The sequence below is a fragment of the Typha latifolia genome, chromosome 1, assembly GCF_019914945.1.
Source record: "Typha latifolia isolate L0001 chromosome 1, TyphaL0001v2, whole genome shotgun sequence".
Classification (NCBI taxonomy): Eukaryota; Viridiplantae; Streptophyta; class Magnoliopsida; order Poales; family Typhaceae; genus Typha; species Typha latifolia.
The window spans coordinates 23,794,908-23,809,668 of NC_133086.1; the positions used below are offsets into that span (position 1 = coordinate 23,794,908).

Genomic DNA, 14,761 nt, shown 5'->3' on the forward strand with positions numbered 1-14,761 from the left:
GCGTACGTGGAGCTGAGCATCGAGGTGACGAGACGGCTGCTCGTGCACACGCGACAGGCCTAGGAGCTGACGTGGAGGCTCGTCATTTGAGGAGAAGGATAGAGTGGGACCAGACCTAGGGCTTTGTCGTGTTTCACGCTAGGGTAGGATAGGACGGCAAATCTAAGCCTCGGCCGCCCTCCCAACTAACTCATTTCCCGCCATAAATTCCTCAACGGTCATTTAATTCAAGTGCACCTAAACTGCTACTTTCTACTATTTTGGTAGTCATTAACCTTATAATCTAAACTCCATTATAAATGTATGAAGAATTTTAAACGCAAACCTCCCCCCCTCTCTAGACTCTAGTATATTCCAAATTGAGTGAAGACGACTTTTATCATCAAATCTAGTCTGTAGACAAGACTATTTTTTTTTTTAAAAATTAGCAGGTTTATTATTAGTCTTCTATATATTCTTGAGCTGGTTTTTGGCATCTTCCTAAAAAGTTTGTCTCGTTTGCGTTTTATGTAGAGCTTTTAATATTTTGCAGCAGCAGAGGATTAGAAGTTTCCAGCTATGAGCTGCGGGATTTGATGGGGGGGTTTCTTACTGCTTAGTAGCATGCATGCATGGGGTTTTGGGCTCTGTTTCCATATCGTCAGACAAGTACTGAAAGAAAGATTTCTCAGAGATGGCTCAACGTTTTGGATCAAGTAATTGTTATTTGCTACTTATTGGATCGTACACTCGGTGCCTCTGTCACTCTTGCCTTTGCCTTCACTTCCACGTAAGCCATATACATAGACCCATCCGTGAATAGGTAGGTAGCATCCCCCATATCAAATAAACTCTCTAGTCTCTAGCAAAAGGTACGTGCATGAGATTAATTTAGTGATCAGCTTATATATGTTACAAATTAAAGGCAATTACCTTACGTAAATTCTGATCTAGAAATATTATGTCTGAGAAGTCATGAGGACCGAGGTCTAATTTTATTTATGAAGTATGACAAGTAGGTGGATTCATTTTTAAAGCTGAAGGCTAAGCTATGCAAAGGGCCCTCTTCCTGTCATAAACTACTTTCGATCTTGCGACTTTTCCTGCCAAGTTTGGAAAGCTCTCATGCAAGTTAAAAGTATATAAGATTATGTTGTTGATGAAATTTAAAAGTGGTCATTTTAATGAGTTAATTAGCTCACGTTCCAAGTATTAGCTCTCTGTTATTGATATTAGAGAATTTCTTAGTATTCTCTGGAAAAGGGCACTTGCCCTCGCCAATAAATACCACAAGGATCTACCGCTCGACTAAAGTTGTGGGCATGAAAAAAAGGTCCATCATGCTCAGGGTGCACAAATATACCCAAGTAGATATAAAAAAACTGACTTTGAGTTACTAATCAACTTGTTTAATAGAAAACATTCTTTGTCTTAGATGGTATCCTCTCTAAATTGATGACTACAAGCTGCTTAAGTATTAGGAAGCTAACAAAATAGTGGACTAACTTCCTATTTTGTATAGGAATGATAGTATTGGATGTACTTGGCAAAGAATTTTTTTTTCATTCCCTTTCGTACCGACTTTTACTCATTGACACCAACGATCGCTTATAACTCAGAACTTAAAATAATACAATTTCTACACTTACGAGTTGTTGATGGGAAATCCCAATTAATTGAGTTAATAATAAAAATCTTATCTTTTGAAAAAAAAAAACCTGGTTTTATTTAAAATATGTATGCTGTAATGACTATAGAGATCCATCTTCCCTTCAAAATTAACATATATGACAGTTCCCCTCGTCTTTGAAATAAATGTTTAAAAAAAATTAAAAAGAAATAATAAACTCGTCACTTTAGATATTTTTAAAATTGGAGTAGCAATGGCTCAACTGATCATCACCAACCGAGCTGACTGGCCAAACCGGTAGGCAAACGAGCCACTCCTCCAATACTCCTCTTCCTCCTCCTTCCAAACTCCGTCGTCAAAGTTCCGAGCGTAACTCACCGAGTCGTAACTCGCCCCGACGTGACGTGCATGCGCCGGGCACACGGTCCTCTTAACCTTGGCCCATAGAGCCGTCCACGTATGTCTCCTCGCATTCGCATACCTGACCACCGCCCATCTCCGCCGCGTAACGCAGAGCCCGGCGACCTTAATGGCGGCTCGTTTCATCACTAGCCACGCTTTTACCGGAAACCCACCTCTGCTTCGCCGGTTCCCCGGTAACTTTTGGTACATGAAGACCATTGTTTACCAATCTCTTCTTCTTCTTCTTCTTCTTCTTCTTCTTCTTCTTCTGATGTAACTTCTCTTATCTCTCTCCCTTGCTCGTTTTGTTGATTAATATACCAGGAAGAGAGAGATTGGGAGACTTATTGGCTAACAGTCTTTGTTAAATGACCAATATACTCTCGTAACGGACGTGGTATGAGGACATATTAGTCATTCGACAACGTTGGTATCCTTCTGGGCCTGGAACGGTAGAGCTGCTGGGCCCAACTAGTCGGTGTATTATTATTACTTTATTATGCCGCAAGAGGTCAGCCCTGTCGTTTAGAAATATCTATGCGGGTATCATAGCAACCGCCCATTTTAAAAGGTCGTACCTTTTCTTCCGCATAGATACACTTCTATGAGTTCGTCGTGGGCCTTTTATTCTGTCAAAGTCTACGTGTGGGCCCCCAATAGACTTTTGCTTTCTGGGCTTCCAGCTGTCAAATAATAATCTTTTGATGGCATATCTGTCAGTGGATGTAAAGAAGATTCGATGTGTGGCGGTTTGTACCAAACAAAAAAGACGTGCATGAGGATGGAAGAGGCCAACGAACGCGATGGCCGTCCGTTTCGCGTTCTACGGACCGGATGGATCGGAGGGCTAAAGAGAGGAAGCAACGGACGGTTGGTGTGTGGTGGTCCGTTAAACCTTTGACAATGACCAAAAACGAGCGGAGTGGAATCTGGAAAGCTTCCAATGTTGAGGGCCCCATCACCCCTATCAAATTAAGGGTGTAACTCAGTGGAGCTCAGCTATTGTGTTTCAAATAATTTTGAGCAATATTTATTTATTCAGTGTCGATTCCAACTCATTAAAAAGATTTGTGAATTTTTGAGGCTTCTTGGCAAATAATTGCATGGAGTGTTGCTGTTGGATTATTCCTCTGCAACATCAACTGAGTCTGAGTGCCATCCATTATCTATCTGTGCTGCTGCTCTATCTCTATGTAGCCAAGGGTGATGATAACACTGGAAATAACCAAAATTGATAGAAGACACTGCATTTGGTTAGTTATTTTTTAAATAAAATAAAATAAAATTATTGTAATACTGTAGTTCTTAGACCACATTTCGGTTGCGTTACAAGAAGATTAATCTACAAAAGTAAACATATGGACTTAAGATTTTTTATGTGAATGACTCAGTAGGTAGGGGTGTAAAGGAGAAGAGCTCTGCTGTTCAAGAAAGGAAGAGAAAAATATAAATATTTTTGGTTGGTATAGAGTTTCCTCTATCAAAATCTCCTATCAAGTTGTCAAATGCCAAGATAGCTTGTAAATCATACAACGGTTACGTGCATTTATTTATTATTATTATTATTATTTTTTGGGACAAAGATGTCATCCTGGGGAGAGACTAGCTTCAAGGAAAATGTATCCATTATGATTAGAGGTTTAGGTATACCTAGCTGAATATTTCATCACTATTCCTACTTCATAAACATATTGTGGAAGTTGAATGCTTGAGAGGACTACTTTGAAATGAGCAGGATGGCATTATTCAATGGGCTTGTTCTATGAAAAATAATGATGTTTAGGTGTGTCTGTTGGTTCCCACTTTACATTAGATGGAAGAGCCATTGCTCCTGATCATAAGAACTTATAAAAACTGAGCTTAAAATTACTTTGGTTCCTACCTGAAAGAATAAAACTATATAAGAAAAAAAAAATCCAAACTATTTCGTACAAGAATATATCTCTGATTCCAGCTACAGATGAGGCAAAGTTATTACTTTAATCCAGATGTATACTTAAATTTTCTTTTGTAGTTTGGGATGCTGCTGCTTTCAACAATGGAAGCACGCAAATTAAGATTGGGTGCAAATTGCTGTTCAATAGTAAATGCAGCACATAAAAGATAGAAGATTCCTGCAACTAAGATAGGTATCCTTCCTTCTAAACCGCTGCTGTTAAGCTTAAATTTGCATGTGATTCTATAGAAAAGAAAATTATCGAATTTTGCCCATCTTTTATTCAGTGTAGGATGGTTTTCGATTATAGTATAAGTTGAAGTGTTTCATAATTAAGAGCCATCTACTAATATATTGAGATATCTATCTATGGGAAGAACAATTCTAATCTCACTCTACAAACAATTAGTCAGTAAAAGATCCCATAGTTGGATCCAAGTGATTTGCTTGCAAGCAACAAATTAAACAGAACTATATAAATGCCCATCCTCTGCCCTTTTTCTCAGCAAAATTTATCTCTCATGGAGTCCAACCTCCCTGTTCTTTTACTCTTTCTTTGCATTGTAACCTCCACTGCATTCCCTCAAGATTTGTCTATACTTGGCTACTCAGAAGAAGACTTGGCAACCCCACAAAGGCTAGTTAGTCTTTTTGATGCTTGGATAGATAAACAGAGCAAAAGCTACACAAGCCATGAAGAGAAGCTGAGAAGGTTTGAGGTCTTTAAGGACAACCTGAGGCATATCGATAATACTAATAAGAAGAGAGGGAGTTACTGGCTTGGGCTCAATGAGTTTGCTGACATGCATCATGAGGAGTTCAGAGGTCGGTATCTCGGATTGAAGACCAACTTAACTTGGAGAAGAGATGACAACAAGTTCAAATCCTCCAAAGCTTTTGTAAATGAGCAAGTTACAGACTTACCCAAGTCAGTAGATTGGAGGAAGAGAGGAGCAGTGAGTCCAGTTAAGAACCAAGGGGCATGTGGTAAAATTCCTACACCTATCATTTTCCTACCAAGAACAAAGAAATTCTAATGGAATGTAATGGAAATGTTATTTTGTGCAGGAAGTTGTTGGGCATTCTCGTCTGTGGCAGCAGTTGAGGGCATTAACAAGATCGTAACGGGGAATTTAACATCCCTATCGGAGCAACAACTCATCGACTGCGATATCATATTAAACTACGGTTGCCAAGGAGGAATGATGGACTACGCTTTCGCGTTTATTATCGCTTACGGTGGCCTTCGCACTGAGGAAGACTACCCTTACCTCATGGAAGAAGGTTCCTGCGAGGCCATGAGTGTAATGCAGTAGAATCATATCCTTAATATTACAAATGAGAGCAAGTTAACATTTGTAGTATTTCATCTCTTCGTTCTTTGTTTTAGGCTTACGGAAATGTAGTAACCATCAGTGATTACGGAGACGTGCCGGAGAACGATGAACAGAGTCTACTCAAAGCAGTGGCTCATCAACCTGTCAGTGTTGCTATAGAGGGTTCTGGTAGAGACTTCCAATTCTACAAAGGGGTGAGAGAAGAATGGCTTATCCTAAGATCACCTTCACCGTTTTCATTCCTTTGTTTTAGTGATGATCGTTGGTTGATAACTTGATTTGATTTGATTCCAGGGAGTCTTCGATGGACCTTGTGGGACTGATCTGGATCATGCAGTGACAGCAATTGGTTATGGATCATTCATGGGGTCGGATTACTTCATAGTGAAGAACTCATGGGGAGTGGGATGGGGAGAAGATGGATACATTAGGATGAAGAGGAACACTGGAAAACCTCAAGGGTTGTGTGGTATGAACAAGATGGCTTCTTACCCTATCAAAAGGAAAACGATCAAACAAAATTAATACACCTATGATAAGATATTCAGATGGGCCATCCTTCTATTGCTCATTCTACCAGAACATCTGTTCATTAAGATGAATGTATCTACCTACTGGTAAAAATGAAATTTACTTAGTAATTTTTTTATATTTTGAGAAAAGATATTCCATTGCGTTAAAGTATAACTTCTGCATTTGAAAAGCTTCAAATAATCACACTAACAAACTTAATCATCAAAACTCAGTACAATAACATTAATATTACAAGCCTAACTGCATTATTTATAAAAGCATATAATTTGTCAAGCATATTGTCTTGATTCTTGGTCATCAATTTGCAAAAGAAATTACACTAGTAGGATGTTTTAACACAATTACCCACTTTTCCACCATAAATTCTAAATACTATTGTTTTGAGACAATTAGCTTCTCATGCAATCCAAGAGCAAGTACTAATAATATCATCATATATTATTATCTCAGATTCAATTTTTTATAAATTTATTGAACTATTATCTCTCAGCTTGCTTTCGAGATGTAGTGCCCAAATGGAACACGAAGCGGCATAGGAATGGAGCAGCACGTGTAACGATGGGCGCCGTCGATCTACCGGGCATGTAACTGCATCAGCCACAGGATTTAACCAGGCAGATACCTGACTATGCCCGGCAAGAAAATAAACATTACCAAAAGTATGAACACTAAAAAAAAACGATAAAAATCTGAGACAGAACCAAAAGGAGTTGGAAGGGAATCCGAAGAGAAGAATTTTGGATCAATTACAAGAGCAGAATCCGAAGGGAATCCACTCGGTCATATGATCACATGGCTGTTGCTGGCCTCCATCTCGGGAGATAGATAAGCGTCGGGACAATGGCGAGCCCACGAAGTGCTCGCATACCTACGCCGCTTTGCCAGCATAATACATGAAAAGGAGAGGGAGAGGTAGAGACGAAGAGAAGATGAGAGGAGGAGAAGATGGGTAAGGCGGCGTCGAGAAGGATACCGGAAGGGAATGAGGGGTATGGGGACTGGGGAGAGAGGTTTATAAAGGGTAAAGATTAAAGATTAGGGTTCGATAAGGGCATGGATGCATGCGTTTATGGCGCTATGGGCTTTTTTGGGTGCACTTTATCTCGGAGCTATAGCCCGCGGGCAAACATGGGTTAGGCCCCATTTCGTTTAGAAAGTAGGGACAATTCTACTTGGCCCTTTTCTATTTTCACATATGCTCAAAAACTTTTTATTTTTATTTTTTATTTTATACACATAGATCTTTTAAACTGTTAAAAATCTCTGATATCATAAGTCGTTAGACCCAAATTTACTCTCCTGCGAGTTAAAGTGATAATTTGTAGACCAAAAACATAATAGGTAAGTAGCGAAAAAGAGATTTGAAAAGGGGACAGTTCGAGAGGATCTAGTGAGAATTTACCTAGAAATTAAAATCACAATAAATCTCTTCCAATTGAAAAGGCTTGTATTTTGTATTTATCTCTACTTAAAATCGTGGAGCAACTCATGAGCTCTCATCTGGTGGATGTTGCAGGAGAAAACACAATTGCAGGACTTTCAAGAGGATAATATAAACATAACCTGGATTTATTAATTAATTACCTAGTAAATGAAGTGCAGACTATCTTTCCTCTTCTAAATGAACAAGGTTCGAAGTGGGGATATCTCAACTTTACTCAAGAATAGAAAAACAAAACTGAAAGCAAAACCACCAGGACTTCTGCAGCTTTAGCTTAGAAGTGTTCTATGAAACATTACATTTATGCTACCTTTCTGTACAAACGATAACACGAATGCTATATTGATTTGAATAAAAAAATGAACAAGGTTTTTATTTAGTACAAATTTTCAGTCAACCTGTTTCTCTTGGCTTATCTTTTTGCAATGTCATTTCTTTGCCTTGGAGAAACGAAGGCACCTGTACTTCTCACCACTTACGGTAATCTCAAGTGCTCCATCCTGGTTGTCCTGATTTGATGCAGTACCCATGAGAACGGCTTTCTCCTTCTCTAAAGTCTCCCTCTCCATCTTCAGTCTCGCTTCTTGTCGGGAAATCTCTGCCTGCAAAACAAAAATGGATACTAGTCTTATTATATTTTCGCTACATCATAACACTCACAAAGAGCTGCTCAGACAGAAAGACTACCAGACTGCATCTAATCCTACATTCAACTTGTATATAGATTCTCTGAAGTAACTAGAATTCCTCAGTTCATATACAATTTCTCAAGATGCGTCAGTTGTTCATGCATCCCTTCCTTGTGACGAACTCCATGACTGAACTCACTTGCATACAGTAATTGTCTGCCCGAAATGAAATGTTCCTAACAAATGTTTGAAAGCTTGTAAGAGGTATTGCATTCTATCCAAGATATTACAAGTTCAATGTTGGAAATAAAGCAAGCAAAGAAAACAGCTAATTATATTATCCATCATATGTGACTTCACATATGGGACATAACCTTTCGTTTGCTTATTATTTTCCAACTTCAACTTTACAATTGCGGCCATGATGGAGATTATCGCCAAGGTCAAGGTTGCCCATGATTGCAAATTGCAAAGGCACAATCCTAATCAATTATAGGATTTCAATAATCTGCCGACTTATCAAACAACTAAAACCTTCTTTCAGCTCAAAAGACTAGCTGAAATTTCCTATAAACATTTTTAAGTTGGGAGTTAAGATTACAAACCAGGAACTAAAGCAAGCAAAGGATTCCAGAGGTAATGAATTTAGATTTCTTAGGAGTTCTACAAGTAGAACAATCTGATTCCAAGGATGTCAGAAGGACATGATTATGAGCACCATCACTTAATTAAATGCCAACAAGATATGCCAATTGAGCAATTATAAGCGGTGCTTTAGTTCATAAACCAAGCCATAAAATAAATTCGACTAAAGATGTCAAAGAATTGATTTTGTCCTAAAAGAAACCGACATAGCTAAAGAATTTGAATTTAATAAAATATAATGTAATACACTCGACAATTTCAAGAAAAATTCTTTTTACTCGTGAGTTATCAAGATATCCTCAAGACATCTATATTTTCATATCGAACTAATGTTTACAAAAAATCTGCAATTCTGCATCATTGTTCTTTGTAAAAATATATTTCCTTATTGATTTCAACAAGATAGAGTGAAGTCAAATCACACGAAATCAAAGGAAGAAGGGAGGAAGACGAATCTTGTTGTACCTCGCGTCGGGAGAGCTCGGCTTTCCAGGCGGCCTCTCGCTCGGCGACCTCGCGCTCGCGCTCCTCGATGTAGCTCTGCATCTCTCTCTCCTTCATGATGCGGTCTTGGATGTCGGCATCCAACGCCTCCTTCAGCTCCCGCACGAACCGATCCACCACCGCCTTTATCCGCAGCGACATCTCCCCCTTCCTCTTTCTCTCCCCTTAGATCTCAACGGCCCTCGATCAACGGCTTAAATATCCACACGTTTCCGGCGGAGATTTTCGGCAAACGCCATAATTCCGGCAGCTAGGGTTTCAAGAACCGGGGAAGGAGAGGAGAGGAGAGGAGAGACGAAGGACAGAAGCTTCTAAGAGAGACGTTTGGGTTCGGGGGGAAAGAGGAGTGGCGGACGAGGATGGAGGTGGGTCCTTCCTTCTTGCTTCCGATTTTAAAAGACCGCAAATTTTTGTTCCAATCTTTTGCAATTTGCTAACATTAACTTATGTGTAACTAGTAGTATATAACGAACTATATATACCACTGTCGTGCACTTCAGCTCAATGTGCTATAGACACATGAAAAGATAACATTATATGTCTATTTCGCATTAAAATATAATATATGATGAAAATATCTAGCATAATCCTCTGCAATGTATTGATAAGCTAAGTTGAACTGTGTCCAAAAATAAACATTGGTATAGCCATATAAGGTCCAAAGACCAATTACATGACAAAGGAGTGTTGTCCTCAAGGGATGAATCATCACCTCCAATTTAATGTTTACAACCTCAGAAGGCAACCTTATACATCTCTTTTGTTGTAATCATAGCTTTATACTACAACTCATTCCATTGGAAGATAAGATAAGAACCATGACAGCGTAATAGCAGCTAGTACTAAGTTATTCAGATTGAGGTCACCAAAATTACATCAGCAGTCTCCCTCTCAGGAAGGGTCTATTCAGAAACTAATGCACTTGCATACCATGTGGGAGGGGGACAATGCGAACCATTCTTACATTCTTACAATTCCGACCATGTTTCTTCATCCTTGTAGTGTTCCTCTGAAGCCAAGGCTCTGATGATGGACTCATATACCTCAATTCCTTTAAGATACTCGTCTTTGTTCAAGAACTGGACCATAATGAAAAAGAGGTGAAATTTAGCTTCAATATCAGAAAGGGCAAAAACGTGCATAAAGAGCTCAAAAGAATGGTGCTACACCAAGGCACTAAAGAGAATCATAAAAAAAAACTATTTAATTGAAAAGCAAGAACATGGTTTTTCTTTTTTATTTCATACTATACTTCCATTATTTTTCTCGTCCTTCATAAGAATTGGCCGGATTAGCATGCAGTTCAAATCAAACTAATGTCACCGCTTGGCAAAAGGCCAGGATCAAGGAAACCAAACTTGAATTATCCATGTAATCTTGTATACTTCTATAAGTGAACAAAAAAGGGAGGTCATTCAGCAAATCAACGTACTGAAATGACACATACCTGGTGTTTCATATCAATAAAATGCACAAAACCATATGTATCATACGCTGATGGTAAGATTATTGCAGGAAACCAACTTCCATAGAACTATACATGTTTTATATGCAAAGATGATATCATATGACAATAATTCCATAATTGGTCCCTAAAATATGAAGCGGGAAGTTTTCAAAAGAATAATCCATGCAGTTAAACAATACATCCCAAGATATTTATATGACCAAGGATGAGAGAGCACATATATTCTGTGTAAACATATAAATAACCTTTATAGTTGCCCAGAAGCCAATCTATTGAACCAAAAAAAGACTTCAATTTGATGATGGTTAAGTGCATTTCATGACCAAATATTGAGATGTTGGTTCTTCTTTTCCCTATTTACCTATCATTTGATTCACTATTTCAATGATATGCAAGCTCTTGTTATACATACATACATACGGACATACATTATATATATATATATATATATATAATTGAGCAAAAGAGGAGCTTAATTGAATGAAAATGACAATAAGCCGAACCTCATTATGGTCATGGAGCAATATAGGAGTGTTTGCCATTGGTGAGAAACCAAATGCTGGTATTCCTAACTCTCGGAAATAACGAGAATCAGTAGCGGCTGGGAATATCTCTGGCTTACTAAGTTTACCATTGGCTTTCTTCACAGCTTCTTCCAAGGGTGTCCACCATGGGTTGGAACTATCAGCGGCAGTGATGGCCGGCTTTCCGAACTTGTTATGCACAGAAGCCTTCTGTTTGAACTGGCCAAGAAAAAGTGCATGAAGCTCAGATATAGCAATGGAAATTGTAGTGCAACCTTTAATTTATCATTTTCCCAATCAAAATGCATATGATTTAAACCATGGGTTGGAAATATCAGAGGCAGTGATGGCTGGCTTTTCCGAACTTATTATGCACAGAACCTTATGTTTGAACTGGCCAAGACAAAGTGCATGAAGCTCAGATATAACAATGGAAATTGTAGTGCAACCTTTAATTTATCATTTTCCCAATCAAAATACATATGATTTAAAAGGTATTGATATGTCACTGACAGTGAACTGGTAAGATACTGTATGTCGCCCTGTGAATTAGAAACTTGTTCGAATAGGTTCAAATAGATTTCAGTGGATGGTTTGGGCTTCCGAGCGGTGCCGATCGGGATGGGCAATGGGTTTGGGATATATATAACCGAGTCTAAGCAAGCCAGTGCTGGCTCGACTCGGCTCAATAATTCTTTCGAGTTTAATTTTTGGGCTCGCCTCATTTAGAGCTCGAGCCAGGCTCTTACCGAGCCAAGCCCACAAGCCTCATGAGCCCACAGGCTTTTTTGACAGGCCTAGCCTTAAAGGTGCCCACTCTTATGTCAAATTAGTGAAAGTAGCAAGCATCCAACATTACAAGAAGCACAATTTGTTAATACCTCATATGTCAAATTACGTATAGAAGGTGCCCACTCTTCAGCAATACGTCTCTCCAATGCTTCAGGATCAACATTAGGTGGGACTCGGACATCAAGACCTACCTCTGCTTCGGATGGTTGCAAGTTCATGACAAAACCCTGACAGAAAGAAGTTTCAGGATATGTCAAAAGATATCTGCATATTTTATGTATTGACTTTGCCAAAGCAAGTAAAGCAGCAGAACTATAGGCATCTAATAAGTCCATTTTGGAAACTAATTCTGAAATACCAATCGTTTTTTCCCAATTGTTGTAATAACATGAATCAAAAAGTTGACTTCAAAACATTTGTTTATAACCACAATCAGATTCCTAGGAAAGAAATGTAGAGACCTGCAATTTTGAGATATGAAAGTGGATTTATATTAGAAGTCAACTGAATAACATACAGGTTTGCCTCTGATTTATTTCTTTACTTCACATCAGGGCGATGAATTTGAAGTGGGGATCTTAACCATAGAGATACACTGTTTTCCTTCCCCACAATGATTGTTTCATTGTCTTGGGGAACATCAGCACCTGAATATTCCACCAAGGAGATTAATTTAAATACCTAGAAAAGTGGCATCTTCGTGCACTGTAGTATGTATGGTGTAGTTAATTAATTGAAGCACCCAGAAAATCCAAGTTGGCAACAGAAAATTCCACAGCAAGATAAGATAAAAACTCAAAACAAATTCAACAACTACCTAAATCTTACTAAGTTCCATAGGAATCATCCCAGAAATTAAACATCCCAATTTCCAGCTACAAGCTACAGTTATTTATAACAAGTCTACTTCTAGATCAACTAAAGTTCAAGCTACAAGCCTACAATAACACAATAATCAACGACGATAGCAATAACAGCTAAAAGGAAGAACTCACAGTCGGTGATGGGGTGCCCGCTTTCAAATAGACGAAATTCACTGAGACAACCTCTCCCTCAGCCTTCACCCCAGCCTTCACCAAATCAAACTGTGCTGCCCTGAATTTCCGGACTATCTCAACACTCTTCATCAGATTCTCCATCGCGCTACCATCGTACAGCTTTGCTCCATGCCCTGGTTGGCCCCTCGCCCTGATCACCAGCCACCACGGAGACCTCTCCCCATAGAACAACCGGTACTCCTCTCCAGGGGAAGCCAGCCCTTCGTCGAGCACCAACCCCACATTCATCTCCTTAAACTTTTGGGACGCCACAAATGCTTCCACCCCATCGTGTCCTCCAATCTCCTCATCCGGAACGAAGGAGATGTAAACCGTGCGGTCCGGGGCGTATCCAGTGGTACGGAGACGGCGAATAGCTTCCAGGTACTGCATCCCGACACACTTCATGTCCTGCGGACGCACAAACCACGCATATAACACGAACCCTTCAAGAACAAATCCTCAAAAAAAGATAAGTTTATACTACTTGAACGCCTAAACGTCAGAGTTGAAGGGAAAGATCGAGTCTTCGTACGTAAAACACGAATAACTCAATAAAATTTCCCCTGCACCGGAAACTTTATGCTACAAGAACGCCTAAAATCCACAACTGAAGGAAACAAAGTAAAAAAGTGAATTACGCGGAAAGATCGAATCTTCGGTAATGTACCTGCGAGCCGCGGGCGTAGATGCGACCGGAGGAGGGGTCCAGGGCGGCGGAGAAGGGGTGATGCGTCCACTTGAGGGGCTCGGAGGGAACGACGTCGGTATGGGAGTTGAGAAGGATGGAAGGGAGAGAGGTGCTCCGACCCGGCCATCGGAGGAGGAGAAGGGGCTTACCGGCCACGAACTCGAGGACGTGGAAATCGAGGCCGATGGCGGTTGCCTGGTCGCGGAGGAAGTCGGTGGCGGAGGCGTAGTCGGGGTTTGGGTGGGAGGTGTCGATCCGGAGATAGTCTTGGAAGCGGGACACCGCCGCCTCGGCCTCGGCGGCGGTTGGTTTGGTGATGCCGTTAGCGGCCGCTGGTGAGAGGATAATGAGAAGGAGAGAGAAGAGGAAGTGGAGAGAGAGATGAGACGAGGAGAAGAACTCGATTCCTCCCATATCGACAATAAATTTCGAGGAAGAGGAGAGAGAGGCGAAGCGATCTTTAAAGTGGAGTTGGAAGCTATCGCCTCAATTGGGAACGAATAAATTAGTGGAAGACTTTTACTTTCGAAATACTAGGAACTATATCCAAGTAAATCGTAAAATCACTGCTAAAGAAACTAATAATTTATTTGTAATCAAATATATTCGGAGTCTTATTATGTGTTTATCTTATTTATTATCCTATTAATTGGTTCTATAGATGACCCCTTGCTTAATACGCAAATTATATTAAGGATACTTTCCTTTTCAACCATGAACTATTAACTTTGTCCACAAGAAGAACTATTTTTTTCTGGTACCGATGCCTGAATTATTAAAAGTACCGACGAAATTGATAAATTAACCAAATTGCCCCTCTACTTACATAAGACAGCTAAAATTAAATATTTTAATTATTTTTAAAATTTCTATATCTCCAATTCCTCTTCTTCTTCCTCTAGTAGTAATGTATCTGCCTCAACTATCTTCTATCTTCTCTAACTTTGTTGAATTCAAACCCGAGCTTGGCCATGGGAGGGAGGATGTAGTCGAAGTTGTTCTTGCCTAGCATCTCTCTCTAATCTATAAACTATATTCTTCCTCCTTCTTTCCTAAAACATTCTTTTGAGGGCAACTTGAAAATATCACGAAGGTGAGAGGTTGATGATAACAGTAAAGAAGCTTGAATAACGAAAAATAATAATTGGAGAATAGTGTGGGGGTGGGATGCATCAGACTTTGAGAGAAAATTATAAGAACCAGAGTTAGCGA

General features: G+C 39.6%; 3 protein-coding genes across 5 annotated transcripts; 1 reads left to right on the forward strand and 2 right to left on the reverse strand.

The window, feature by feature from the left end:
- The first annotated feature begins 4,457 nt into the window (after nucleotides 1-4,457).
- On the forward strand, nucleotides 4,458-5,946 carry LOC140781486 (cysteine protease XCP2-like). Its single transcript, XM_073127473.1, has 4 exons — nucleotides 4,458-4,934; nucleotides 5,016-5,251; nucleotides 5,338-5,478; nucleotides 5,579-5,946. The coding sequence occupies exons 1-4, from the start codon at nucleotides 4,469-4,471 to the stop codon at nucleotides 5,807-5,809; spliced, it is 1,074 nt and encodes a 357-aa protein (XP_072983574.1). The 5' UTR covers nucleotides 4,458-4,468; the 3' UTR covers nucleotides 5,810-5,946.
- A 1,581-nt stretch (nucleotides 5,947-7,527) lies between these two features.
- On the reverse strand, nucleotides 7,528-9,715 carry LOC140788476 (uncharacterized). 3 transcript variants are annotated; one of them, XM_073137744.1, is made up of 3 exons: nucleotides 8,999-9,350; nucleotides 8,021-8,124; nucleotides 7,528-7,861 (listed from the first exon to the last, which is right to left on the reverse strand). In XM_073137744.1, the coding sequence occupies exons 1-3, from the start codon at nucleotides 9,176-9,178 to the stop codon at nucleotides 7,831-7,833; spliced, it is 315 nt and encodes a 104-aa protein (XP_072993845.1). In that variant the 5' UTR covers nucleotides 9,179-9,350; the 3' UTR covers nucleotides 7,528-7,830. The 3 variants fall into 3 exon arrangements, 2 of the variants coding, with proteins under 2 accessions (XP_072993845.1, XP_072993836.1); XM_073137735.1 differs by lacking the exon at nucleotides 8,021-8,124 and having other exon boundaries at nucleotides 8,999-9,715; XR_012109028.1 differs by lacking the exon at nucleotides 8,999-9,350 and having other exon boundaries at nucleotides 7,722-7,861; nucleotides 7,947-8,088.
- LOC140788471 (uncharacterized) lies at nucleotides 9,658-14,093 on the reverse strand. The gene is made up of 5 exons (XM_073137727.1): nucleotides 13,529-14,093; nucleotides 12,817-13,269; nucleotides 11,911-12,048; nucleotides 11,009-11,248; nucleotides 9,658-10,116 (listed from the first exon to the last, which is right to left on the reverse strand). The coding sequence occupies exons 1-5, from the start codon at nucleotides 13,961-13,963 to the stop codon at nucleotides 10,006-10,008; spliced, it is 1,377 nt and encodes a 458-aa protein (XP_072993828.1). The 5' UTR covers nucleotides 13,964-14,093; the 3' UTR covers nucleotides 9,658-10,005.
- Between the last annotated feature and the right edge of the window lie 668 nt (nucleotides 14,094-14,761).

What these genes read in the sequence shown, in the direction of transcription:
- LOC140788476 (XM_073137735.1), bottom strand. Translation starts at nt 9,178, where the DNA reads ATGTCGCTGCGGATAAAGGCGGTGGTGGATCGGTTCGTGCGGGAGCTG. An exon ending in CCGAGCTCTCCCGACGCGAG is followed by an intron (nt 7,862 to 8,998) that starts GTACAACAAGAT and finishes TTTGTTTTGCAG; the next exon opens with GCAGAGATTTCCCGACAAGA.
- LOC140781486 (XM_073127473.1), top strand. Translation starts at nt 4,469, where the DNA reads ATGGAGTCCAACCTCCCTGTTCTTTTACTCTTTCTTTGCATTGTAACC. An exon ending in TAAGAACCAAGGGGCATGTG is followed by an intron (nt 4,935 to 5,015) that starts GTAAAATTCCTA and finishes TATTTTGTGCAG; the next exon opens with GAAGTTGTTGGGCATTCTCG. An exon ending in GTTCCTGCGAGGCCATGAGT is followed by an intron (nt 5,252 to 5,337) that starts GTAATGCAGTAG and finishes TCTTTGTTTTAG; the next exon opens with GCTTACGGAAATGTAGTAAC.
- LOC140788471 (XM_073137727.1), bottom strand. Translation starts at nt 13,963, where the DNA reads ATGGGAGGAATCGAGTTCTTCTCCTCGTCTCATCTCTCTCTCCACTTC. An exon ending in TCTACGCCCGCGGCTCGCAG is followed by an intron (nt 13,270 to 13,528) that starts GTACATTACCGA and finishes GTGCGTCCGCAG; the next exon opens with GACATGAAGTGTGTCGGGAT. An exon ending in CGGGCACCCCATCACCGACT is followed by an intron (nt 12,049 to 12,816) that starts GTGAGTTCTTCC and finishes TCTTTCTGTCAG; the next exon opens with GGTTTTGTCATGAACTTGCA.